This window comes from Aptenodytes patagonicus, chromosome 1, assembly GCF_965638725.1.
Source record: "Aptenodytes patagonicus chromosome 1, bAptPat1.pri.cur, whole genome shotgun sequence".
Taxonomy (NCBI): Eukaryota; Metazoa; Chordata; class Aves; order Sphenisciformes; family Spheniscidae; genus Aptenodytes; species Aptenodytes patagonicus.
The window spans coordinates 86,669,053-86,692,265 of record NC_134949.1 but is presented as its reverse complement, the minus strand read 5'-3'; the positions used below and the strand labels follow the sequence as shown (position 1 = coordinate 86,692,265).

At 43.3% G+C, this 23,213-nt stretch overlaps 1 protein-coding gene across 2 annotated transcripts in view; it reads left to right on the top strand.

The window, feature by feature from the left end:
• Positions 1 to 23,213, top strand: part of PRMT8 (protein arginine methyltransferase 8) — a 73,682-nt gene that overhangs the window by 17,627 nt on the left and 32,842 nt on the right. For both annotated transcript variants that reach the window (XM_076346302.1, XM_076346292.1), the window contains exon 2: positions 21,615 to 21,800. In XM_076346302.1, coding sequence (XP_076202417.1) covers positions 21,615 to 21,800 — 186 coding nt within the window. The remainder of the gene's footprint in view (positions 1 to 21,614; positions 21,801 to 23,213) is intronic.

Here is a 23,213-nt window from a genome sequence, read left to right as displayed (position 1 = left end):
ACCAAACACAGTGTTTTTTCATTTGTATGACAGTCCTGAAAACATATTCCCCTGATTCATAGTCCTATGGAAAATCCCATTTTTTTTCTGTTTTTCACATTTTCAGAATCTTCTTCCTGTCAGAAAGCTCTCCCTCCCCATTAATTCTGAATGTGCAGCCAGTTCAGAAGTGAGAGCTGATGCTTCTTCTTGATCCCACTCAGCTGCCAATCATTTCATGACCAGGAGAAATATTTAAAGAAACAGGATCCCAAGAAGCTTGATATGTTCCAAAAAGGAAGAAAAAAGCACTCTTTGTCAATAAAACCTTGAATCACCTTGAATCTTCTCCCACTCTCCATGTTAATTTATAGTAGCTTCCAACAACTGCCACTAGACAGACTGGGAAAGAGGTTTCTTTCTTGGGAATGAGGTATGAGTAGTGCTGGAGTAAGCCAGATGCTGTTCTTGTGGTCCTGAAATTCATGAAAAAGATAAATCAGCTTTGGCAAAGCTGAATTCAGTGACATGGCCAGCAGCAGGCTATAAGTAAACACTAATTTTGCTTCTGTTATTTTTCTCTCTCCTGGGTTTTTTTTTCCTGTTTCTTAAATCATGTTAATGTTCAGAAAACTAGCAAGCAAAGCTTTCAGTCCTGTCCTTTGACTCACAGTTATCTTAGACAATGCACAGATTTTGATGTTGGTTTTTTTCTTGGCCCATCCACAAGCATGTCAAAAGGCAAGAGAAACTGAAGGCTTGTTCCACCATCAGAACACAGATGGGGCTGGTGCAATAAAGAATTTTGCATTGCTGTACATCATGCTGTGCCCTAAAGAACAATAATGCCAACCTCGTATGTGGAAAGGTGGTAAGACTGGCTAAAAAAAGACACTGAATTTGCGTCAATGCGTTCCTTTTATAGGCCTTTCAGTACCCAGAAACTTTTGCTCAGTGTTTTCAAGGTTTCTTCACAACTGTGACTAGTAAAAACCTTTCTAAAGCTGAGATTAACTCTCTAAGCTTTTCAGGTTAAGAAAAGTCATATGAATCAGTGAAAATCACAGGTCAGAAGCACTTTAATCAGAGAACATCAGACTTCATGCTAATAAACCTATTTACACAGCATCAATGCAAGATTAATTTGAACAGAAGCCCAGTTAGATCTTTCTGCTGTCAGTTACATTTTCTGCTCATGTTGTCTCTAGTAATTTCCCTTTTGCTCTACAGTTCTCCTAAGTGAAGACACTTCTTCAGTCTGTAGTGATTCTACAGCAATCATTTGAATTACTTCCCTATTACTGCATAAGTAAAGGGAAAGATGAACCACTCGTGCACATACCTGCAAGTCTTGCTGCCCATGTGCTCTTGTGAATGCACTAGGCAGAGCCAAAGCTCTTCACGACAAGAAGGAAGAATCAGGACCCACACAGGATGTCAACAGAAAAGCATGAAAGGGTGTGTGGCAGCTACAGAAATGGGGTAGCAGAACTTCAGGAAGGATTCAGCTTCAGCTGACACTGTGTGGTGCAAGTAGCAGTTGCTTGTTGCAGAGGCACTGACGACTGTCAGGACCGTCACAGGTTAGATTTTGTGGACAAAGCATTCTACATTGTGTCCATAAATCAGGCAATGATTTCCATTCAGTCTTAGCCAAGCGTGTACCTGCTGTCAGCACATGATAACATATGCTGCCTTATGAGTCAGTATCAATGGAAGTGCTGAGAAAAAACACTCAACCCCTTATGAAAATGGCAACAGCAGGAAAGGGAAGGCAAATGGTAACAGCAAAAGCCAGGATGGAGACAGCCCCTTAATGAATAGCAGTGGAGGTGGTTCAAGGTAGACTGTTTGTGATATTTTAACTAACCTGAAACCATTCAGTATAAAATTTGTACGTTCCCACTCCAGGGTAAGCCTGGAGAGGGAAGAGAAGATGCACTCTTCATTGTAAATCTTGAGGGGAAGTGTCTTCCTGAACATCCAGGTGACCAAGGAAGAACAGAATCAGAACTTTCCTCCCACCATACACTTAATGATGCTTGTAAGGCAGAAAAGGTACTATTTTTGTTTTAGCAGCTGGGGCTCCTGAACACAAGTTAAAGTCTTTCTGCCAGTTTTCTCCCCAGTGATTTGTTTACAGTTGAGCCCTTTACATCTGATAAAAATAAAGCTTTGAATGCCCTCACAAGAGTTTTATTGTAATGATTACAAATTAAAATACTAGTTGCAGATAGGTGTTAGTCCAATACTCTCTTGACCAGTTTCTTTTAGATATTCCATGCATGGAAGGTGTAACGTTAAATATCAAATGCCTTATTAATGTCTTATTTGAAGACAGTTGATGTTAAATGGGATTTCTGATTTAGTAGAGTGATACAAAATACACTGAAAACACAATACAAATGTAAGTTACACTTAGCAAAATACAGGAATTGCAATTGCAGTTCAATCATAATACCAATGTGATTCCCATTACTGTTTTTTGTAATATGCTCATTGTCATGATGCTGGGTGTCCCCATTCATGGGGAAGGAATATGTGAGTTGAAGGCAGCTCAAGCCCGTACTCTCATTGAAATGATTCTGTTAGTTGTTCAACTTTTATACTTTATGTTGGGCTGAGCCATGTACTCACTTCGCCCACACAAATCTGGCTAACTCAGGGACATTCATGCTTTTTTAATGAACTCTGGGAGAAACATTTAAACCACCAGTTGATCTACTCAACTGTTGATAGCTGCTTATCTGAAACAGAGGCCACCGTCTAGTCCCCTTTGTGTTGAGATAAAGTCAGCTTCTTTGCAACAGCTGTAGTCAGTCACACCCTGCATTATTCCCTGAGTTTCATGGGCACATCGCCCTTGCCCATCTCCAGTGAGGCTTCTTCCATTTTAGAGGTTGATTCAGAGAGTCACATTCCACCTCTAGGGGTTTAGTTGGTCACAAGTGGATGCAACACATGATAACCCAAACTAAGAGATGGCTGACTCCTTCAAAGTAACACAGTGAGATGGACTTAAAATCAATATAGAGGACAAAAAACCTGCCAGCCTGGTTATGACAGGTGATCAAGAGAAAATCTGTGCTATTAAGACCCAGTGAGCTACAGCTCCAAAGGAAGTGGCAGGGTGTCTTTGCTCTGTGCAGGGAAACAGACTATTTTTTGCTAATTGTCAAATGAAAGTCCCAAATGTGGGACTTCTCTTCAATGTTGGTGCCTGTTTGCTGGTAGTTCTGAAGCTGTGCTGAACTGTGTAAATCAGTGTGCTGAATTTCTCTGGCACTTCAGCTCAGGAACTGCCATTTCTCAGTCTTGTTCTCCTTTCTGTCCTCATTTATCCTGCAGAGGCTAAAAAGTAATAATGGATAAACCTGGATACTTCTTAGGCAGAGACCTCCTCTAGAGCTGAACTACATCTGAAACTACACTGAAGTGTAGATCAAAAGCTTGGCTGGGACATGGAGTAGGTGATCAATTGGAAATTTTTCCCCTCTCCCATCCTAAACGTCAGCAAAGCCTACAAAATAGTCTTCCTAGACCTGTTGTGAAACATCTGAAGCTCAGTGAGAGGGGAAGAGAATGACTGGGATATCAGATGCAAAGTGACTTTCAGGGATCAGTGCATTAGAAATTTGCTAAGCAGAGGAGGGCTTCCATTAAATTTTCTGCTAATTTAAGAAAATAATTTGTACAGATAGAATACCTTGGTTATTTTTGTTAATAATTATCCTCTAAAAAAAGCAGAGCTCTACTTTTTCATGTGAATTTCAGCTTACTGCCTGATACTGAGAAAGGGCCTAAAAATAACTGGTTTTATAGTAGTTTAGCACTTTCTGGTTCTTGTTCCCTGTCACTAGAGAGTCAGTCAAGATGATGATGGGGTGGGGAAGAGGCTGTCCAGTGGTACAGCTACTTCCCCTACAAGAAACACATCATGAGCATTGATAATGGAGGATGGAGCCCCCTCCCTTTTCTCAACAGATTTTCATGCACTTGCCAGGGTGATGTAAAGTAGCTTTAAAGTATCAAGCTATTTTTGTTTCCTTTCCACTTTGTATCCATCTTGAGGAGTTTCTCATAAGGGGGTATATCACTTGTTATTTATTTGTACATCACTGGAACCATGATTCTGTCCAGCAAGGCAGGCACTTATGCAGCAGCAGTGATAGTAGCAACCAATAAGAAAACCACAATGGAAAGTTCACACTTCTCTGTCTTTGTAGCTTCATAACTCTTTATGCAATGATCTGCAACAAACTCTTCACTGCACTCAACTTTGATATTTTCAGTACAGGCTCCTATAACTTCTCTTGCTATTTCTACAACAAGGTGTGCCTTGTGATGTGAGGCATTTTAAAGTAACCTGGCACATGAATATCTCTCTTCACTTGGAGATGAATAAAAACGATCAGTCAAGTTTACATTTCTGCTCACTGCTTCCAGATAACAGTAGCATGTCTTCCCTGGCTTATAGTTGATCACAAAGTGAAAACTGCCAACAAACCCAGGGTTTCATGCCTCAGAAAATGATCTTGTCCTTAAAAATATTTTTTTTTTTTCCACAAAAAGAGCTGAATTGCCTAGTCATCCTTAAAATACGACTAACTACCAATCTGTTAACAGGCCCCTAACATTCTGACTATAGATCCCTATGCACCATTCATGGCTTCATAGCCATGGTGATGAGTAGTCTGTAATTAGAATCATAGAATCATAGAATCATAGAATCATTGAGGTTGGAAAAGACCTCTAAGATCATCGAGTCCAACCGTCAACCCAACACCACCATGCCCACTAAACCATGTCCCTAAGCGCCTCATCTACACGTCTTTTAAATACCTCCAGGGTTGGGGACTCAATCACTTCCCTGTTCCAATGTTTCACCACTCTTTCAGTAAAGAAATTTTTCCTTACATCCAATCTAAACCTCCCCTGCCGCAACTTGAGGCCATTTCCTCTCGTCCTATCGCTTGTAAAGACCAACACCCACCTCGCTACAACCTCCTTTCAGGTAGTTGTAGAGAGCGATGAGGTCTCCCCTCAGCCTCCTTTTCTCCAGGCTAAACAGTCCCAGTTCCCTCAGCCGCTCCTCACTGGACTTGTTCTCCAGACCCCTCACCAGCCTCGTTGCCCTTCTCTGGACACGCTCCAGCACCTCAACGTCCTTCTTGTAGTGAGGGGCCCAAAACTGAACACAGTATTCGAGGTGCGGCCTCACCAGTGCCGAGTACAGGGGCACGATCACTTCCCTACTGCTGCTGGCCACACTATTTCTGATACAGGCCAGGATGCCATTGGCCTTCTTGGCCGCCTGGGCACACTGCCGGCTCATGTTCAGCCGGCTGTCAACCAGCACCCCCAGGTCCTTCTCTGCTGGGCAGCTTTCCAGCCACTCTTCCCCAAGCCTGTAGCGCTGCATGGGGTTGTTGTGGCCAAAGTGCAGGACCCGGCACTTATCCTTGTTGAATCTCATACAGTTGGCCTGGGCCCATCGATCCAGCCTGTCCAGGTCCCTCTGCAGAGCCTGCCTACCCTCGAGCAGATCAACACTCCCGCCCAGCTTGGTGTCATCTGCAAACTTACTGAGGGTGCACTCAATCCCCTCATCCAGATGATCAATAAAGATATTAAACAAGACCGGCCCCAGTACTGAGCCCTGGGGAACACCGCTCGTGACCGGCCGCCAACTGGATGTAACTCCATTCACCACAACTCTCTGGGCCCGGCCATCCAGCCAGTTTTTGACCCAGCGCAGAGTCCACCTGTCTAAGCCGTGAGCCGCCAGCTTCTCTAGGAGAATGCTGTGGGAGACAGTGTCAAAGGCCTTGCTGAAGTCCAGGTAGACCACATCCACAGCCTTTCCCTCATCCACTAGGCAGGTCACCTGGTCATAGAAGGAGATCAGGTTGGTCAAGCAGGACCTGCCTCTCATGAACCCGTGCTGGCTAGGCCGGATCCCCTGGTTGTCCTGCTCATGCCTTGTGAGCGCCCTCAAGATGAACCGCTCCATAATCTTCCCTGGCACCGAGGTCAGGCTGACAGGCCTGTAGTTCCCCGGATCCTCCTTCCGGCCCTTCTTGTGGATGGGCGTCACATTGGCAAGCCTCCAGTCATCCGGGACCTCCCCCGTTAACCAGGACTGCTGATAAATGATGGAGAGCGGCTTGGCGAGCACCTCCGCCAGCTCCCTCAGCACTCTCGGGTGGATCCCATCCGGCCCCATAGACTTGTGAGTGTCCAGGTGGCATAGCAGGTCATTGACTGCTTCCTCTTGGATTACGGGGGGTTCATCCTGCTCGCCGTCCCTGTCTTCCAGCTCGGGGGGCCGAGTACCCTGAGGATAACTGCTCTGCCTGTTAAAGACTGAGGCAAAGAAGGCATTGAGTACCTCAGCCTTTTCCTCATCCTCAGTGACAATGTTCCCCCCTGCATCCAATAAAGGATGGAGATTCTCCTTGGCTCTCTTCTTGTCATTAATATATTTGTAAAAACTTTTTTTGTTGTCTTTAATGACAGCGGCCAGATTGCGTTCTAGCTGGGCTTTTGCCTTTCTCATTTCCTCTCTGCACGACCTAACGAGATCCCTGTACTCTTCTTGAGTCGCCTGCCCCTTCTTCCACAAGCGGTAAACTCTCCTTTTTTTCCTGAGTCCCAGCAAGAGCTCCCCGTTCAGCCAGGACGGTCGTCTTCCCCGCCCATTCTTCTTACGGCGTACAGGGACAGCCTGCTCCTGCGCCTTTAAGACTTCCTTCTTGAAGATCGTCCAGCCTTCCTGGACCCCTTTGCCCTTCAGGACCGTCTCCCACGGGACTCTCTCAACCAACGTCCTGAACAGGCCAAAGTCTGCCCTCCGGAAGTCCATGGTTGTGGTTTTGCTGCCCCCCCTCCTTACTTCACCAAGAAGCGAGAATTCTATCATTTCATGGTCGCTAAGCCCAAGACGGCCTCCGACCACCACATCTCCCACCAGTCCTTCTCTGTTTGTAAGCAGCAGGTCGAGCGAGGCACCTCCCCTGGTAGGCTCACTTACCAGCTGCGTCAGGAAGTTGTCTTCCACACACTCCAGGAACCTCCTAGACTGCTTCCTCTCTGCCATGTTGTATTTCCAGCAGATGTCTGGGAAGTTGAAGTCCCCCACGAGAACAAGGGCTAGCGATTGAGAGACTTCTGCCAGCCGCTTATAGAACGCTTCATCTGCCTCTTCATCCTGGTTGGGTGGCCTATAACAGACTCCCAGCAGGATATCTGCCTCGTTGGCCTTCCCCCTCATCCTTACCCATAGACACTCAACCGTACCATCATCACAATCGTTGAGCTCTATACAATCAAAACACTCCCTAACATACAGGGCCACCCCACCGCCTCTCCTTCCTCGCCTGTCCCTTCTGAAGAGTCTATAGCCATCCATTGCAGCACTCCAGTCACGAGAGTCACCCCACCATGTTTCTGTGATGGCGACTAAGTCATATCTCTCCCGCTGCACAATGGCTTCCAGCTCCTCCTGCTTGCCGCCCATGCTGCGTGCATTGGTGTATATGCACTTGAGCTGGGCTATCAATTTCGCCCCCGGCATCGGCACGCCACCCCTCGGCTCATCTCTAGCGAGCCTGGTTTTATCCCCTTCCCCCTTCGAACCTAGTTTAAAGCCCTCTCAATGAGCCCTGCCAATTCATGAGCCATGATCCTTTTTCCCTTGTGAGACAGCTGGACTCCGTCTGTCACCAGCAGGCCCGGTGCCATGTAAACCTCCCCATGATCAAAAAAAACAAAATTCCTCTGATGGCACCAGCCCCTGAGCCACGTGTTGATCAGGTGTGTTTTCCTGCTCCTTTCGGTATCCTTCCCTGCCACTGCAGGGATAGAGGAAAACACTACCTGTGCTCCCGATCCTTGAACCAGTCGCCCCAGTGCCCTGAAGTCCCTTTTGATCGCTGCAGGACTTCTCTCTGCAACCTCAGTTGCAGAGAATAAATTCAGAATTGCAGAGAATAAATTTCCAGCTTACTGATTGCAGAGAATAAATTGCAGAGAATAAATTCAGAATTTATGTGGAGTTACATCAGGTTACCTGGGTGACCCACCAGACATTATGGAGGCTTCTTTTATAGGGCCTCGCACACTGAATGTTGGATTCTGTAGAGAAGTGAAAGGGCAGTCTTTTTATTCTCCAGGGTGGTCTATCTACACTGTGAGCTATACTGTAGAAAAGAAGTATTAAGGTGACACTGATGAGTCCCCTCTGATGCACATAGAAGGGAAGGGGCCAACAAGGGCAGAACAGTGAGAAACCTAGATCCTTCTCCCAGCTAGTCCAACTAGTTTGTGCAAAAACAGTGCTGGAAAACTGCCTCATTTTTTGCTGAGCCCCACATTACAGGAGTAAAAGGAACTGAATCATGACTTGTTAAATAACAATATAGGCTTTGAGTTACTCCCAGGGGAACGTAGCATGGAACAATTTCTTCATCCTATTTGATTGCAAAGTGCCAAATCTACCCAAGCAGCAGAGAACATCACTCACCAGGAACCTTGAACTATAAGTGTTCATGTGCACACAGGAAGAACTATTACCCTTGTTCCAGCTACTGTGTCACAGTACCCAGGTGCCCTAGAACTAGTGCTGAATTGACAGGACTTGAAGACTCTACTCAGACAGCCACACATGAATCTGAGGGTTTCCATCCCATCTCAAAAAATGAGGCAAGACTGGTGATGTGGCTATTTGACTACTTGTATTGCAGAATACAAGGGGAAGGGAAAGACTAACAACTGTAGTTTAAGCCAGTGCTGTTCTAGCAATATGACACCTTTGCAGTCTTCTCACTCTGCCATGCCAAACCTGATCATGGGAGTTGGAAGTGGCAGTGTGAATTTGGCCCCTGAACAGCACAACATAGCTGAGTGTTGCTTGTTGTTGGTATAGAAGTGCTTGCCCAATCAGGCCAGATGGGACATTAAAATATCAGTATCAGTGCAAGTAGTAAGCATTTAATGTTACCAATTGTCACTACCAAATATAGAGGTGACTCTGCAATGAATGCCCAGGAATGAATTTGATACGGTTTATTTTTTTATTTTTTTAATTGAGTTTGTGACCAATATTTTAAAATCAGCTGGAAGACCCGATGCATTTTATTAATGCGGAGATATTTCTTCCCCTTGTGCAACTCCCTGAAAGGCAAATCAGAAATAAAATGACACTAAACTTGGAAAAGCTCTTTATTTCCCAGAGGCTATAGCCTAATTCAAATGGAAAATTCTGCTATCAGCTTTTCCTCTTTCCTCACTTTCAAGAATAGACAGGCAATAGACATACCTCAAACCTCTGTCTGAACTACCACAAAAGCTAAGCCTCTAATAGCCCTGTCAGAACAACAGGCTGTTTCCCCTTCTTATATCTGTGCATCTTGATTGCTTTTGTTCTAGAGAGTTTTGGATGTAGTGCTGCAAAGAGAAGAGATCTGTCAAAACTCCTGAAAACCAGAAATCTCAGAAGGAAAATCTGTTGCAGGAAAATATACACCATAGTTTATACCTACTGCTTTTTTTTCTGGATAATTGAATGGAAGAGAAGGAAAAGTATTCTGTGGTGATCAGTCAATTTAGGTGCTCCGTGGCCTTTAACAGCTATTTTAGGTATTAGGTGCACTTCAAATTTTGGTAGAAGTAATACCAATTATGTAACATGGCTGGCAATAACATTCTTAGCTCTCACAGTTGACCTCAGGTTTTTATTTTAAATTCCCATGATGATATTAGAATTTCACCCAGTAAACACTGATAGGCTGAGGACCACTCGTTAAGGCACCTTCTTGTTTTTCACTACAGTAATGTCTCAGCTTCTACCAAATGAATGAAGAACGATGAAATTACATGAAATTCTCACGTTCTTTAGTCAGAAAAGGAGAGGCTTAAAACAATAGGAAAGTAGGAAGGATTTTTTTTTCAACATTTGGTTTTATTTGCCTTTCATGAATCCTTAAAAGGTATGGGATGCCCCAGGGAAAGCAGGAACTTGCAGTGTTACCATGTCAGATGTAGCTGTAAATCTGTATGAGACCAGAAGCTGCAACCTGTGAGAGCCGCTGGCCTTGTGAGGCTGCTGGTTGCAGTTTGTGCTGCTCTGTGATCTACACACCATAGTCAACTTTTCAGACTGGATTCTGGAACAAGAGAAAGGCTGCTGTAATGTGTAACAACCAAAAAGCCCATACTTCTTAGCAAGGCACCAAATTCAGAAGAGCTCTATTAGAAAGCATGTTGTTCCTAACTGCCCTGATATATGGTACTGAGCCAGAAAAAGGCTGAGAAGTCTGGAATGTCTCTGAGAAACACTGTAGCCCTGATGGTCTAGCCTTTATTTCTCAGCCTGCCAGATTTACTTACGGGTGTCAATCTTATGTCAAAATAACCAGTGTACTTGAGTATATCCACTTCTTCCATTCCTGATTACACTGAAGAATGGAAACAAAACCACAGAACATCTAGCCACAGAACATCACAGCTTGCCTCCTTCATGAGTTTTAAAATTCTTCTCTATTTAATTCTCTACTTTTCAGATTCTTGACTCGTGACAGAGACCATTACACTGTAACAAATCCATATGCTGTCTATTTGGAGGGAACAGCATGGTTATATGTGAAGATTCGTTTCCAGCTTACTGATTGCAGTAACTTAGTCTCTACCCCATGAAATGAAGAATGAATGTAGCCATCTGCCAGCTGTACTTCACTTTTAATATTATCCACCAGAGGGCAATGGTTCTAAAACATGATTCCTCACTGAGCTGAAGCTGCAAAACTTTTGACTTCAATAGAAGCAGGTTTGAGACTTTAGCCAGCACTTGGAAACTCCTCACCATGCAACTTAGCTCAAAGGGGCTTCAAACAAACAGATGGGCAACAGAGTCTAAGATAGACCATCTGCTCTACATAACAGAGTATAGGTGAAAGCACAAGGCATTTCTCCAGCTGTTCCTTGTAACAGGGATCTTGTAAACCAAGAAGGTGTTGCAGTTAAGTTTGTGACATTAAATCTAAAACGATAATAGACATTAGGTCTATCACATGCCAAAGATAATCAAAATGCAACCTTGTCCTAAAGAAAGGCACCTCTCAGCACTTTTTAAATAATGCTTTCCTATCCTTTCATGAGGTGCTTTGCAAAGAGTAAATTTCAGTTAATAGTAATAACATTTCTCTTATATTTCCTTCTGTTCTATGCTGAACTAGGACTGTTCATGCCCTGCCCTGGACATTCTACTCTACACACATTGCAAAATCTCCATCTTTATAAAAAGGAACACAACTTCAATTAAATGTCAGCATCCATAATTACAATTTGTCACCTGATTTTTTGCAGTTGTACCCAAGCTGCACTGTAATGTGCAGTAAGCAGGCAAGAGGGTAGGTTGAATGAAGAGCATTTTTATTACCTGCACTGGCACACAGAATGGTCTGGAATTGCTCAGACTTTTATAAATGCTACAGATACTTAACATCACTCCCATCCTTACATTGTCATCTCATTTCCTATCATTTGAGTCCAATTCTTTTACATGTAGCTTCAAAAGCTTTTCATTCCAGAGTGTCATGTCCTCATGTTCTTCTCATAGTATGCATTCTTTAATCTCATGAAAACATATTCTGTTCCTATTGTGTGTGCAAATCTATAAACACAAATTTATAATCCACCCCATAATCTTCACTAGGCTGAGATTTATAAGTTTATCTTGCCATTGCCACCTGTATCTCCTGCATAGACAAATGCATGGACAAATATAACTGTCCGTGTCTTACTATCATGGAATAATATGGGTGGAAGGGACCTCTGGAGGTCATCTAGTCCAGCATCCTGCTCAGATAAAAGATAGCTTTAAAGCTAGATCAGGCTGCTAAGGACCTTCTCCAGCTGAGTTTTGCAATCTACAAGGTTGGACACCCCACAGACCCTCTAAGCATTTGTTTCAGTGTTTAAACTCTATTAGGGGGAAGAATTATTCCCTTATACCCAACTGGAAATTTGCTTGCTTAATTTGTGACCTGTCACTAAGAAGATTCTGGCTTTTCCCCAATAGTTAGTCCCCATTAAGAATCTTGACAGTATATAGTACCCTGGGTCAGGTCCACAAAGGTATCACAGTTCCTATCTTGTATTTACATTTAGATATGTAAATTCCTTTTTAACTTTCAAACAACAAGTAACAGATTTGCAAACCTTTGTGATCTTTGCATTCCTTCTTGCTACTTCGTGTTATTTCTGCTGCAGCCTAAATATGCCAACCATGCCTTTATCATACTGAAGACCTCCTTGCATCTTTTACTTTGATTTGGAGGGATAGGAAGGACAGGCAGGGGAGACAAGGAGGGGGTGTCGCCCTCTATGTCAATGACCAGCTGGAGTGCATAGAGCTCTGCCTGGGGATGGATGAGGAGCTGACCGAGAGCTTATGGGTCAGAATTAAAGGGAAGGCAGGGACAGGTGACATTACAGTGGGGGTCTGCTACAGGCCACCTGACCAGGAAGACCGAGTGGATGAGGCCCTCTATAGACAGATAGGAGTAGCCTTACGCTTACAAGCCCTGGTCCTCATGGAGGACTTCAGCCACCCCAACATCTGTTGGAGGGACAACACGGCAGGGCATAAGCAATCTGGGAAGTTCCTGGAATGCGTCGATGATAACTTCCTTCTCCAAGTGGTAGAGGAGCCAACGAGGAGAGGTGCTATGCTGGACCTTGTTCTCACCAACAAGGAGGGGCTGGTGGGCAATGTGAAGCTCAAGGGCAGCCTGGGCTGCAGTGACCACAAAATGGTGGAGTTCAAGATCCTTAGGACACTGAGGAGGGCGCACAGCAAGCTCACTACCCTGGACTTCAGGAGAGCAGACTTTAGCCTCTTCAGGGATCTGCTTGGTAGAGTGCCATGGGACAAAGCCCTGGAGGGAAGAGGGGCCCAAGAAAGCTGGGTGATATTCAAGGATCACCTCCTCCAAGCTCAGGAGCTATGCATCCCAACAAAGAGGATGTCAGGCAAAAATGCCAGGAGGCCTGCATGGATGAACAAGGAGCTCCTGGACAAATTCCAACACAAAAAGGAAGCCTACAGAGGGTGGAAGCAAGGACAGGTAGCCTGGGAGGAATACAGAGAAATTGTCCGAGCAGCCAGGGATCAGGTTAGGAAAGCTAAAGCCCTGATATAGAATTAAATCTGGCCAGGGACATCAAGGGCAACAAGAAAAGATTCTATAGGTATGTCAGGGATAAAAGGAAGATGAAGGAAAATGTGGGCCCTCTCCAGAATGAAATGGGAGACCTGGTTACCCGGGACACGGAGAAAGCAAAGGTAGTCAATGACTTTTTTGCCTCGGTCTTCACTGGCAAGTGCTCGAGCCTCACCGCCCAAGCCGCAGAAGGCAAAGGTGGGGACTGGGAGAATGAAGAGCTGCCCACTGTGGGAGAATATCAGGTTCGAGACCATCTAAGGCACCTGAAGGTACACAAATCTATGGGACCTGATGAGATCCATCTGCAGGTCCTGAAGGAACTGGCGGATGAAGTTGCTAAGCCACTATCCATCGTATCTGAGAAGTCGTGGCAGTCCGGTGAAGTTCCCACTGACTGGAAAAGGGGAAACATAACCCCCATTTTTAAAAAGGGAAAAAAGGAAGACCCGGGGAACTACAGGCCAGTCAGTCTCACCTCTGGGCCTGGGAAGATCATGGAACAGATCCTCTGAGAAGCGATGCTAAGGCACATGGAGGACAGGGAGGTGATTCGAGACAGCCAGCATGGCTTCACCGAGGGCAAGTCCTGCCTGATTAACCTAGTGGCCTTCTATGATGGAGTGACTACATCAGTGGACACGGGAAGGGCTACAGATGTTGTCTGTCTGGACTTCTGTAAGGCCTTTGACATGTTCCCCCACAACATCCTTCTCTCTAAACTGGAGAGGTATGGATTTGATGGGTGGACTGTCCGGTGGGTGAGGAATTGGTTAGATGGTCGCATCCAGAGGGTCGTGGTCAACAGCTCAATGTCCAGATGGAGATCGGTGATGAGTGGCGTCCCGCAGGGGTCTGTATTGGGACCAGTACTGTTTAATCTCTTCATCAGTGACATAGACAGTAGGATCAAGTGCACCCTCAGCCAGTTTGCAGATGACACCAAGCTGAGTGGTATGGTTGACAGGCCTGAGGGACGGGATGCCATCCAGAGAGACCTGGACAAGCTGGAGAAGTGGGCCTGTGTGAACCTCATGAGGTTCAACAAGGCCAAGTGCAAGGTCCTGCATCTGGGTCGGGGCAACCCCCAGTATCAATACAGGCTGGGGGATGAAGGGATTGAGAGCAGCCCTGCCAAGAAGGACTTGGGGGTACTGGTGGATGGAAAGCTGGACATGAGCCAGCAATGTGCGCTCGCAGCCCAGAAGGCCAATCGTATCCTGGGCTGCATCAAAAGCAGCGTGGCCAGCAGGTCGAGGGAGGTGATTCTGCCCCTCTACTCTGCTCTGGTGAGACCCCACCTGGAGTACTGCGTCCAGCTCTGGAGTCCAGCTTTCTTATGCGTCCAGCATAAGAAAGACATGGACCTGTTGGAGCAGGTCCAGAGGAGGGCCATGAAAATGATCAGGGGGATGGAACACCTCTCCTATGAAGAAAGGCTGAGAGAGTTGGGGTTGTTCAGCCTGGAGAAGAGAAGGCTCTGGGGAGACCTTATTGCAGCCTATCAGTACTTAAAGGGGGCTTATAAGAAAGATGGGGACAAACTTTTTAGCAGGGCCTGTTGTAATAGGACAAGGGGGAATGGCTTTAAACTAAAAGGGGGTAGATTTAGACTGGATATAAGGAAGAAATTTTTTACAATGAGGGTGATGAGACACTGGAACAGGTTGCCCAGAGAAGCTGTGGATGCCCCATCCCTGGAGGTGTTCAATGTCAGGTTGGATGGGGCTCTGAGCAACCTGATCTAGTTGAAGATGTCCCTGCCCATGGCAGGGGGGTTGGACTAGATGACCTTTAAAGGTCCCTTTCAACCCAAACTATTCTATGATTCTATGACTTTCTGAGGATTTGGACACTTAGTGTATAATCAAGTTCCTTGTATGACTGCTCAGTCTCAGTTGTTCTGGACAGAGGCTTTACTCTAAAGCAAACAATAAAGCCTCGGATTTCAGAACATGCCTCAGTGTTTTCACAATATTTTTAGAATCACCATTACCTTAGGGATAACATGTAGCAATTGTGATGTACTCTAAGCTATACTTGTCTGTAAAGGACAATGATTTTCCTGCTGACAATAAATGGACAGGTTTGTCTATGACAGGTTGATCTGGCATTTCAGACACTCCATGTAGAAAGTTCAGAGCAGTGCTTGACTTTGAAGTGGCTGAAAAAGGAGTAGGTTCAAAACAAGCAGTTTTAAGAATCAGTTCTCTCTCCCAATTTTCTTACAGAATCTATCTGGCTAGATTTGCAGTTTTAGAGTTTAGAGATTTGCAGTTGCATTGAACTCATAGTTATCTGCAACTTAAAACAAACTGAGCCTAATTTTTATCAAGCAGAAAGTAGATTTATCGCTACTGAGGAACTGGCTATTTCATCCTGATTTTGAGAAATATCACAACATAAAGCCTCCACTAAGAAAAACAAAATCCACAATGAAAGCCAAACATTCTTTACTGGTCTTTGAAGGCCACTTCCTTAAAACATGTACCTAATGCAGACATTATAACATCCTTGTTTCCAAGCAGTAATGTCTGTCTGCAGTTGAATGTTTGTCTCATCTGGTCTCTGTTGGAATCCCTTGATTCCTGGCTATTTTGCACTCCTTGTGAACTTCATGTCCTTAGCATAAAAAGTTTTTTCCATGAGTAGGGAAGCTAATGAAACCTTGTTTCCTGCAGGTATGTGCTCTTTATCCCCTCATCTCCCAACTTAGTTCTGAGCCCTGCCTAGACTTCTTCCTACATCTTCATTACTCATCATACAGTATGGTTGGTCTGGAGACTACATATTACACATGTAATACAAGCCAGTTAGCTTAATAAACTTAGAGCAAGTAGAAAGAATGACAACTGAAATCTGGCTGCTTCAATTTCAGTGGATCATCAAATTGGCTATTCTTCTACCTAATTTCTGATTTTCAAGAAATGTGTAGGAATACGTATGTGTTTGGTATTTCCACTCTTCTTTCAAAATAGACTGGGTTGGACACGCTCAAAAGTTACCAATGGGAGACACAGACAAGATACTGTGGCAGCTTCATTTCCTCAGAAAATCAGGTTAAAACTTCTCAGATAATGGACCAGATTCTTTGCTCAATCCAAACAACTTTACAAACCTGGGACAAAGACTCATTTCAAAAGGGTACAAGACAAAGGAGTCAAGGGAGGTTTTAGCCTGTACCATTGTGTAATGACTTCCAAGAAGCTGTTGTAGAAGTTAGCCTAAGTTTTGGCAGGAGGATACCAAATACCTCTTATATTTGGCTATGCCTTTATATCTGCAGCAGGAAAAGCTGTATTGTTGGAACTGCTATCGTGACTGCATATCAGGTGATAATCTCTTGCATGCTAAAGGTATAGATTATTAAATTCAGAATAATGAAAACGGTGCCAGGCATATTCTATTCTAGTAGTTCTGACACAGAAAGCTATTTGGCCCAAGAAATAAGTATAATCAATATTTAGATACGATAAAACCATTTGTTTAAAAATAAGAGAATGCTGAAATTGAATCATATTAAACTATAATTCCATTCTTAATAAGTGTAGTTTCTTAATGAAAGGGTAGGCATTTCCAGACAGAAGATACTGTTAACCTCTTCAATGCCATAAAAATGTCATAAATAACTAAGAATTTGTCAAGGAGAAAACACTGCAGCTTGAACAACAGTTTTACAAGGATTGGAATTTCAACCTCCAGCCCTGTGTCTCCATAGTAATATCAAGAAATGAACATTGAAATTCAAGTTTATTTTTACTCTACACACCTCAGCTTTTGTCATAAACCTCCTAAAAAATGAGTTGTGCATATTTCACCATCTTGCCTCTCTGTAGGCAGATGGATACATCTAAAAGGCTTAAATTTTCAAAATAGCCTGTGATTTTTGAATACCAAGTTCTCTTTTGTATTATGGGAATTGTACATCCAGATAGCCTTGTAAGTCCATGTTGACTTAGGTCCAGTTTTCAAGAAAGAAGAATTTCAACAGTTTCCATTGATGCATGTGGGCAACTCCACATATCTGAAAGTCACATCCATCACTGAAGTGCCTATATGTGTTTTAGAAACCTATGTCAAAATGTTCAGATGTGTGATTTTGAGAAATGAATGAGAGTTATGAATCTTGCCTTTTGTAAGAATTCAAAGCTTTTAAAAAAAGGTCCTGTGCTAATACCTTTGATGCATCTGTAATCTACCAACCTTGTCCACAAAGAAAGAGGAAAGAAACTTTATTTAATTGTTAAAAGTAGGAAAATATTTCCCAATTTCCTTTGACTTAAGTGTTGAAATGGTACAGAGCAGCAGGACCTAAGTTCCATAGCAATGGTAGAAAAAGATTGCTTCTCAGATCCTTCAGACCCTCCAACTCTGTCTTCAGTAGCAAATGGGAGATGGAAAAATAGAGGGCTACACGTTTAGCACAGTGATGAATGGATTCTGAGGCAGCTGTTTGCATTCTTTCAAACTTCATCTGCATTAGCAGTGGCCAGTGTTCTGGAACTGTGTGCAGCTGGCTGGAATCCATATTTGTAATAAACATAGTTTATTCAGATAGAATTTGTTAGATTCTTTTCATTGATTTGAGATTTACCCCAGCACAGATGCTTTCCCTTTTCAGGAGTTACTCAAAAGACGAGTTGTTTCTGACATGTAGGGTATATAGGTGCTAAGCTTGTAAATCATATCAAAGATTCTTTTCAGTTCTGGAAATAATACAGGAAGCTATCTTTCCTTGATAGCTTTTCTCTTGGAGGCATGTTTTCTCCTAAAGCAGTTACACCATATCCCTAAAAGCTTAGTTGTTTCTAGTTTAGCAAGCACAGAGCTGTACACCTAAAGACTTTATTGTTTCTGATACAAATAATAGCTTTCATTACATTTCTTTATTTTGTAATTGTCCACTGTGTTTATATGTTTTCCCCAGGTATTGGTTGTCACAGGACATGAGTTACTCTTGGCTGAAATTGTTCACAGTGTCTATAGCAAATCTATGGCAGAGGGATTTCCTGAGCCCCACTCACAAAATTATTCTTGTAATTGTGACCTTGCCTTGGAGTTTCAGAATTACAGTGCTACACACAGAAATTCTAGCAGTGGGTATTGCAGATGCTGCAAAAAAATACATCATTTTAATTTGAAAGGTCTGTGTTGTGTTAATATGCCTAAAACAGAAATGAAGCAGCTGATTTAAGGTCCCTGTGACAGAGTGCTGCTGGCCGAGAAGATCACCACCCCTATCTAGTTTTCTGTTACCCCTTCTGCATGAGGCTATGATACCCATAGCACAGGATGGACAGTGCATGACCTAATGGTATGCACAGCCTAACATTATCACACAACCACCATCAACACATTTTACCATGGACTGCTTGGCTACAAACTAAGACAGCTGAGAAGCAGGCCTAATAGGCTTCTACTTCTTCTGCTACATGGGATACATACTCTCTGGCAGAGATGTATATGGACAGTTGAGAGCAGTAGGTCTTCAGGTATTTTAGATAAACCTGAAAAGTACTGTGAGTCAAAGGTCTAATACTGCCTCAGTAGCTTAATAAAAGTTATCTTGCCACTCCTTGGCTGTAGCAGAATTCAGCTGTCTTGCAGACTATGAGATTACAATGTTAACTCCTTTACAGCAAACAAAATCATTCAAACAACTTTCCTAGCCTGAGTTGCTGAATTTAGTTTCATTCTGTATCTTCAGTCAGAATAAGCCTTGTTCTCATAACCCTGTCTAGACAAATTCCATGCAGCCAGGAGCAGAACTAATATTGCCTGAGACCCAGACAGAAGATTCACCTTCAAGACTAGTCTCTTTTCCTGTAGAAAATGCTTTCTATTGTACAGCAAACCACATCTGAATTTGTAGTCTGACAGCAATAGAAATGCTAATACCCCTTTAGTTTAATTTACAAAAACTGACAGACCTTCTCTCCAGTAGGTAGCTTTTGAGCAATTGCCTGTGATGTACCATCTTGTGTCTGGAGACCTTCTTACCTAAGACAGGAACAGAATGAAGAGTTCAGTGACTGTTACATTTACATATTTTGCTTGTAAAATGATGTGGAGGACAAGATTTAGGAGGAAAGTGTAAGACCTTATAGAGTTCGTATTAAATTAAAACAAAATTCCGAACATCTACAGTTTAAGTCTTTCTAATCCAGCAGACAAACACAGAAAGGACTACAGGGCAAGGTAACTGCAAAAATTTGATAGTGTGTACACCAACGGGGAAAAATGTTAGGATATAACCTCAAGTATGTAATTAAAAGTATCAGGATTAAATTTGGAACGGTTGAATATTACAAGCAACACCTTGACAGAATGAGCTGTCAAGGTGTTGCTTGCAGTGAACAGGCAATGAAATAGTTTCTTAAGAGAAATGACTGCAGATGGACATTTTAAAACTAGACAGGACAGAAATACAAATACCAATTAGGAACAATCGTATTCTGGGTGGGAGGTGAACTGGTGTCATGGTTTAACCCCAGCCGGCAACTGAACACCACACAGCCACTCACTTACTCCCCCCAGTGGGATGGGGGAGAGAATCCGAAGAGTAAAAATGAGAAAACTCATGGGTTGAGATAAAGACAGTTTAATAGGTAAAGCAAAAGCTGTGCATGCAAGCAAAGCAAAACAAGGAATTCATTCACTACTTCCCATCGGGAGGCAGGTGTTCAGCCATCTCCAGGAAAGCAGGGCTCCATCACGTGTAGCAGTTACTTGAGAAGACAAACGCCATCACTCTGAACATCCCCCCCTTCCTTCTTCTTCCCCCAGCTTTATATGCTGAGCATGAGGTCATATGGTATGGGATATCCCTTTGGTCAGCTGGGGTCAGCTGTCCCAGCTGTGTCCCCTCCCAACTTCTTGTGCACCCTCAGCCTACTCGCTGGTGGGGTGGTGTGAGAAGCAGAAAAGGCCTTGACTCTGTGTAAGCGCTGCTCAGCAATAACTAAAATATCCCTGTATTATCAACACTGTTTCCAGCACAAATCCAAAACATATCCCCATACTAGCTACTATGAAGAAAATTAACTCTGTCCCAGCCAAAACTAGCACAACTGCGTGAGGTGATAAAGTCAAAACCATCAGAAATAGAAAAGATGTATAAATAAAGCACTTCTGGATCTTTGGGGATGAAAGGTGTTACAGGAACATAAACCACTAGTGTGCATTTTCCACAGATGGACCAAAGAAACCATCAAAAGATGACACATTTAAATCTTCAAATGGACAAGGGAAAAATGTTTTATGGTTTTTTTTTATATTGAAGTAAACTGAACTAGGCTAATTGATGCTATTCAGAGAGAGTACAAGGGATTGATGTCTCACAGTATCAAGCTATAGAAGATAGAGTCAACTTTATGAAAGTGTCTTGGAGAGGCTCAGGCAAATCTGGTCCCCATTGGGAAACTACTAAATCTGAAAATAAAAAAAAAGCACAAGAGGAGGTGACATATTTTAAGTAGGATTGACCTTCTTAATATATGAAGTTGTTGACTCATAATTTGCAGGTGACTTAGTGCACATGTGAAGCTGTAGCATCTTGCTCAGTCTTTCTCAGTTTTCAGCATTTTGCTTCATGTTAAGGATGAAAGATGTAGATGTACTTATGGGCCAGACCATGGTCTGTGTCTCATGTTTGTGAAACATTCTATCTTCTGTCTTAGATGCTACAGGTGTCAAATCTGATTCAAGGGAGTGTGAGCATTCTGGCTCTATTGAAATTTTGGTGTTGGAGATGCAATATGCAAGGAAAATGAAGTGCAGTGGGCCAGGGGGTGTTGGTAACACATAACTCCTGCATCTCCCAACAACAGGAAACTAAATTAAGGGATCACATTTCCGACACAGCTCCCTACAGTGCTTTCTGGACATGCTGAGAGACTTTCAGATAGTGTCAGGGACTTTCAGATATTGCGAGCATTCTCAGACCTACCTCATCAATATAGCCAGACATATTACCTGACAATTAAGAATTGACTGTGAATCCTGTCCTTCTTGTTGGTAACACTGTGTTCAAAATCCTTTGATTATGAGCTCTTCTGTGCAGGGGAACTGTTTTATTACAACTTACCTCTCACAAAGCTGTCGCAGTTTGACAGAAAGACACTAAAGGAGAAAACCCCACTTCAGCCAACACCAATAATTTGCCATTACTTTGCACTGATGTAGGTATCTGCAGAGGAACATCAAGGAAAAAGCCATTAAGGAAATTTGCCAAGACAGAGCAAGTAAGTTAAACAGCCAGGAACAGACAGCAGCCTAAATTTCACTTATGATACCCCAGGTGTCTTTGGTCTTACTATCTCCTAGCTAGTTACAATAATACCACTATGCTAGACATAGAGAGAAATGTTTTATTTTAATAATGTCTCTTAACAATATTCCATGTTCTCCTAGGTTTGCCCCATCCCATCCCAGCCTCCTCAGCCTACTGTTGTTCCAAAGCCAGTTCAATCTGTCATACATGTCCCGTTGCAACCAAGCTGCCCGGGCCGAGGCAAGATGGCAAAGCTCATCAATCCAGAAGAGATGACATCCAGGGATTATTACTTTGATTCCTATGCTCACTTTGGAATTCATGAGGTAATATTTATTTTTATTTCAGCAATTATTTTTAATAATAATAATAATAACAATAATAATGTTTTCTTTTATTTATTAGTTATTTATCCCCCTCCCACTTTGCTCATAATTATATTCCTCCACCTTTCCTCAGAAGATTGTATAATCTGGTTAAGTGCCAAAGATATCACCCACTTCTCTAGAGACCTGTACTCAAAACCTCTGTCCCACTTAGATCCTTACATATATGAGTTCTCCACAGAGCTTATATTAGCTATTTTTACAGTGGTGATCTTCATGACTGCATCAATTTAGTGCATATTTGTGGGCTGCAAACTAACCCAACCACACATGGAAACTACCTTATTGCTAAGTTAGGTCTTTTGTTCTCTTGCATATTTGAGCACAGATGCCAGCAGAACAGCTACTCAACTGACATGAGAAGCCAAGTAATTTCTTGACTTCTGGCATGTTACTTGAACGCACAGGTTGCGTTAATGGGAACATATAGCCCAATAGCCTCCAGTAAATACACTCCTGGAAAGAATTCAAAATACAGAGTGGACCATATTTACCATCAAAAAGTTGACTGTAGACCAGTTCTAAAGAAGACACTAATATCTCATATTTATGTAACCCAAGAGGATGGAATCTTAAAGTCTAGGATGCAAAAAGGCCAACAATGTGAAGTCAGTGGCACTTTTCACAAACCACATAACAAACTATCTATTTCCATTACTCTAGTAATTGTTTGTGGGGTGTATACATAAACAGAAGATTTCTATCTGCCAATTACATCTTGCCAGTGTAGCATTCAGAAATTCAGTCCAAGAATGGGAGAAGGAACAATTGCGTGGGAAGGAGACCTAAGAGAAATACTGAAGACACATCAGAGACCTCAAATCAGACTGAGCTCCTGATGGAAGGATGCAGCTCTGTAGGTCTCAGGGAGTGCAGGGAGTACTTGGGGCCTCTTGCTGAGGCTGGGAAGTGGGAGGTTGCGTCCTTGCCTGCAGGAGGTGTGCACTGGTAGAGGATCTGTGTGAACAAGTAAAGGAGCTGCTAGACGAGGTTGGCAGTCTTTGCAGCATCAGGGACTTGAGGAAGAGACTGACTGGGTCTTCTCCAATATCTTGAAGGTACAAAAGCCTAAATCCCCAACTGTACTGAAAGGAGGGGCAGTCAGAGTCTGTACTTAGCAGGTTTGGAAGTGGAGACTTCTCTGATGGTGAAGGCTGGAAACTTGTGACTTCTGGCAACAGGAGGAAGGCTCCTGATCCACCTGCAGATCTCTAGCTACAGAACAGGTTCAGCGCCTTCATTGTAGTTGAGGGACAGGAAGTTCTGTCCAATGAAGCATCAGAATCAGGTGGCCCTGAGCCATGCAGAAGCACTGGGAGGAAGTGACAAGTGATAGTAGTGGAAGGTTCCCTC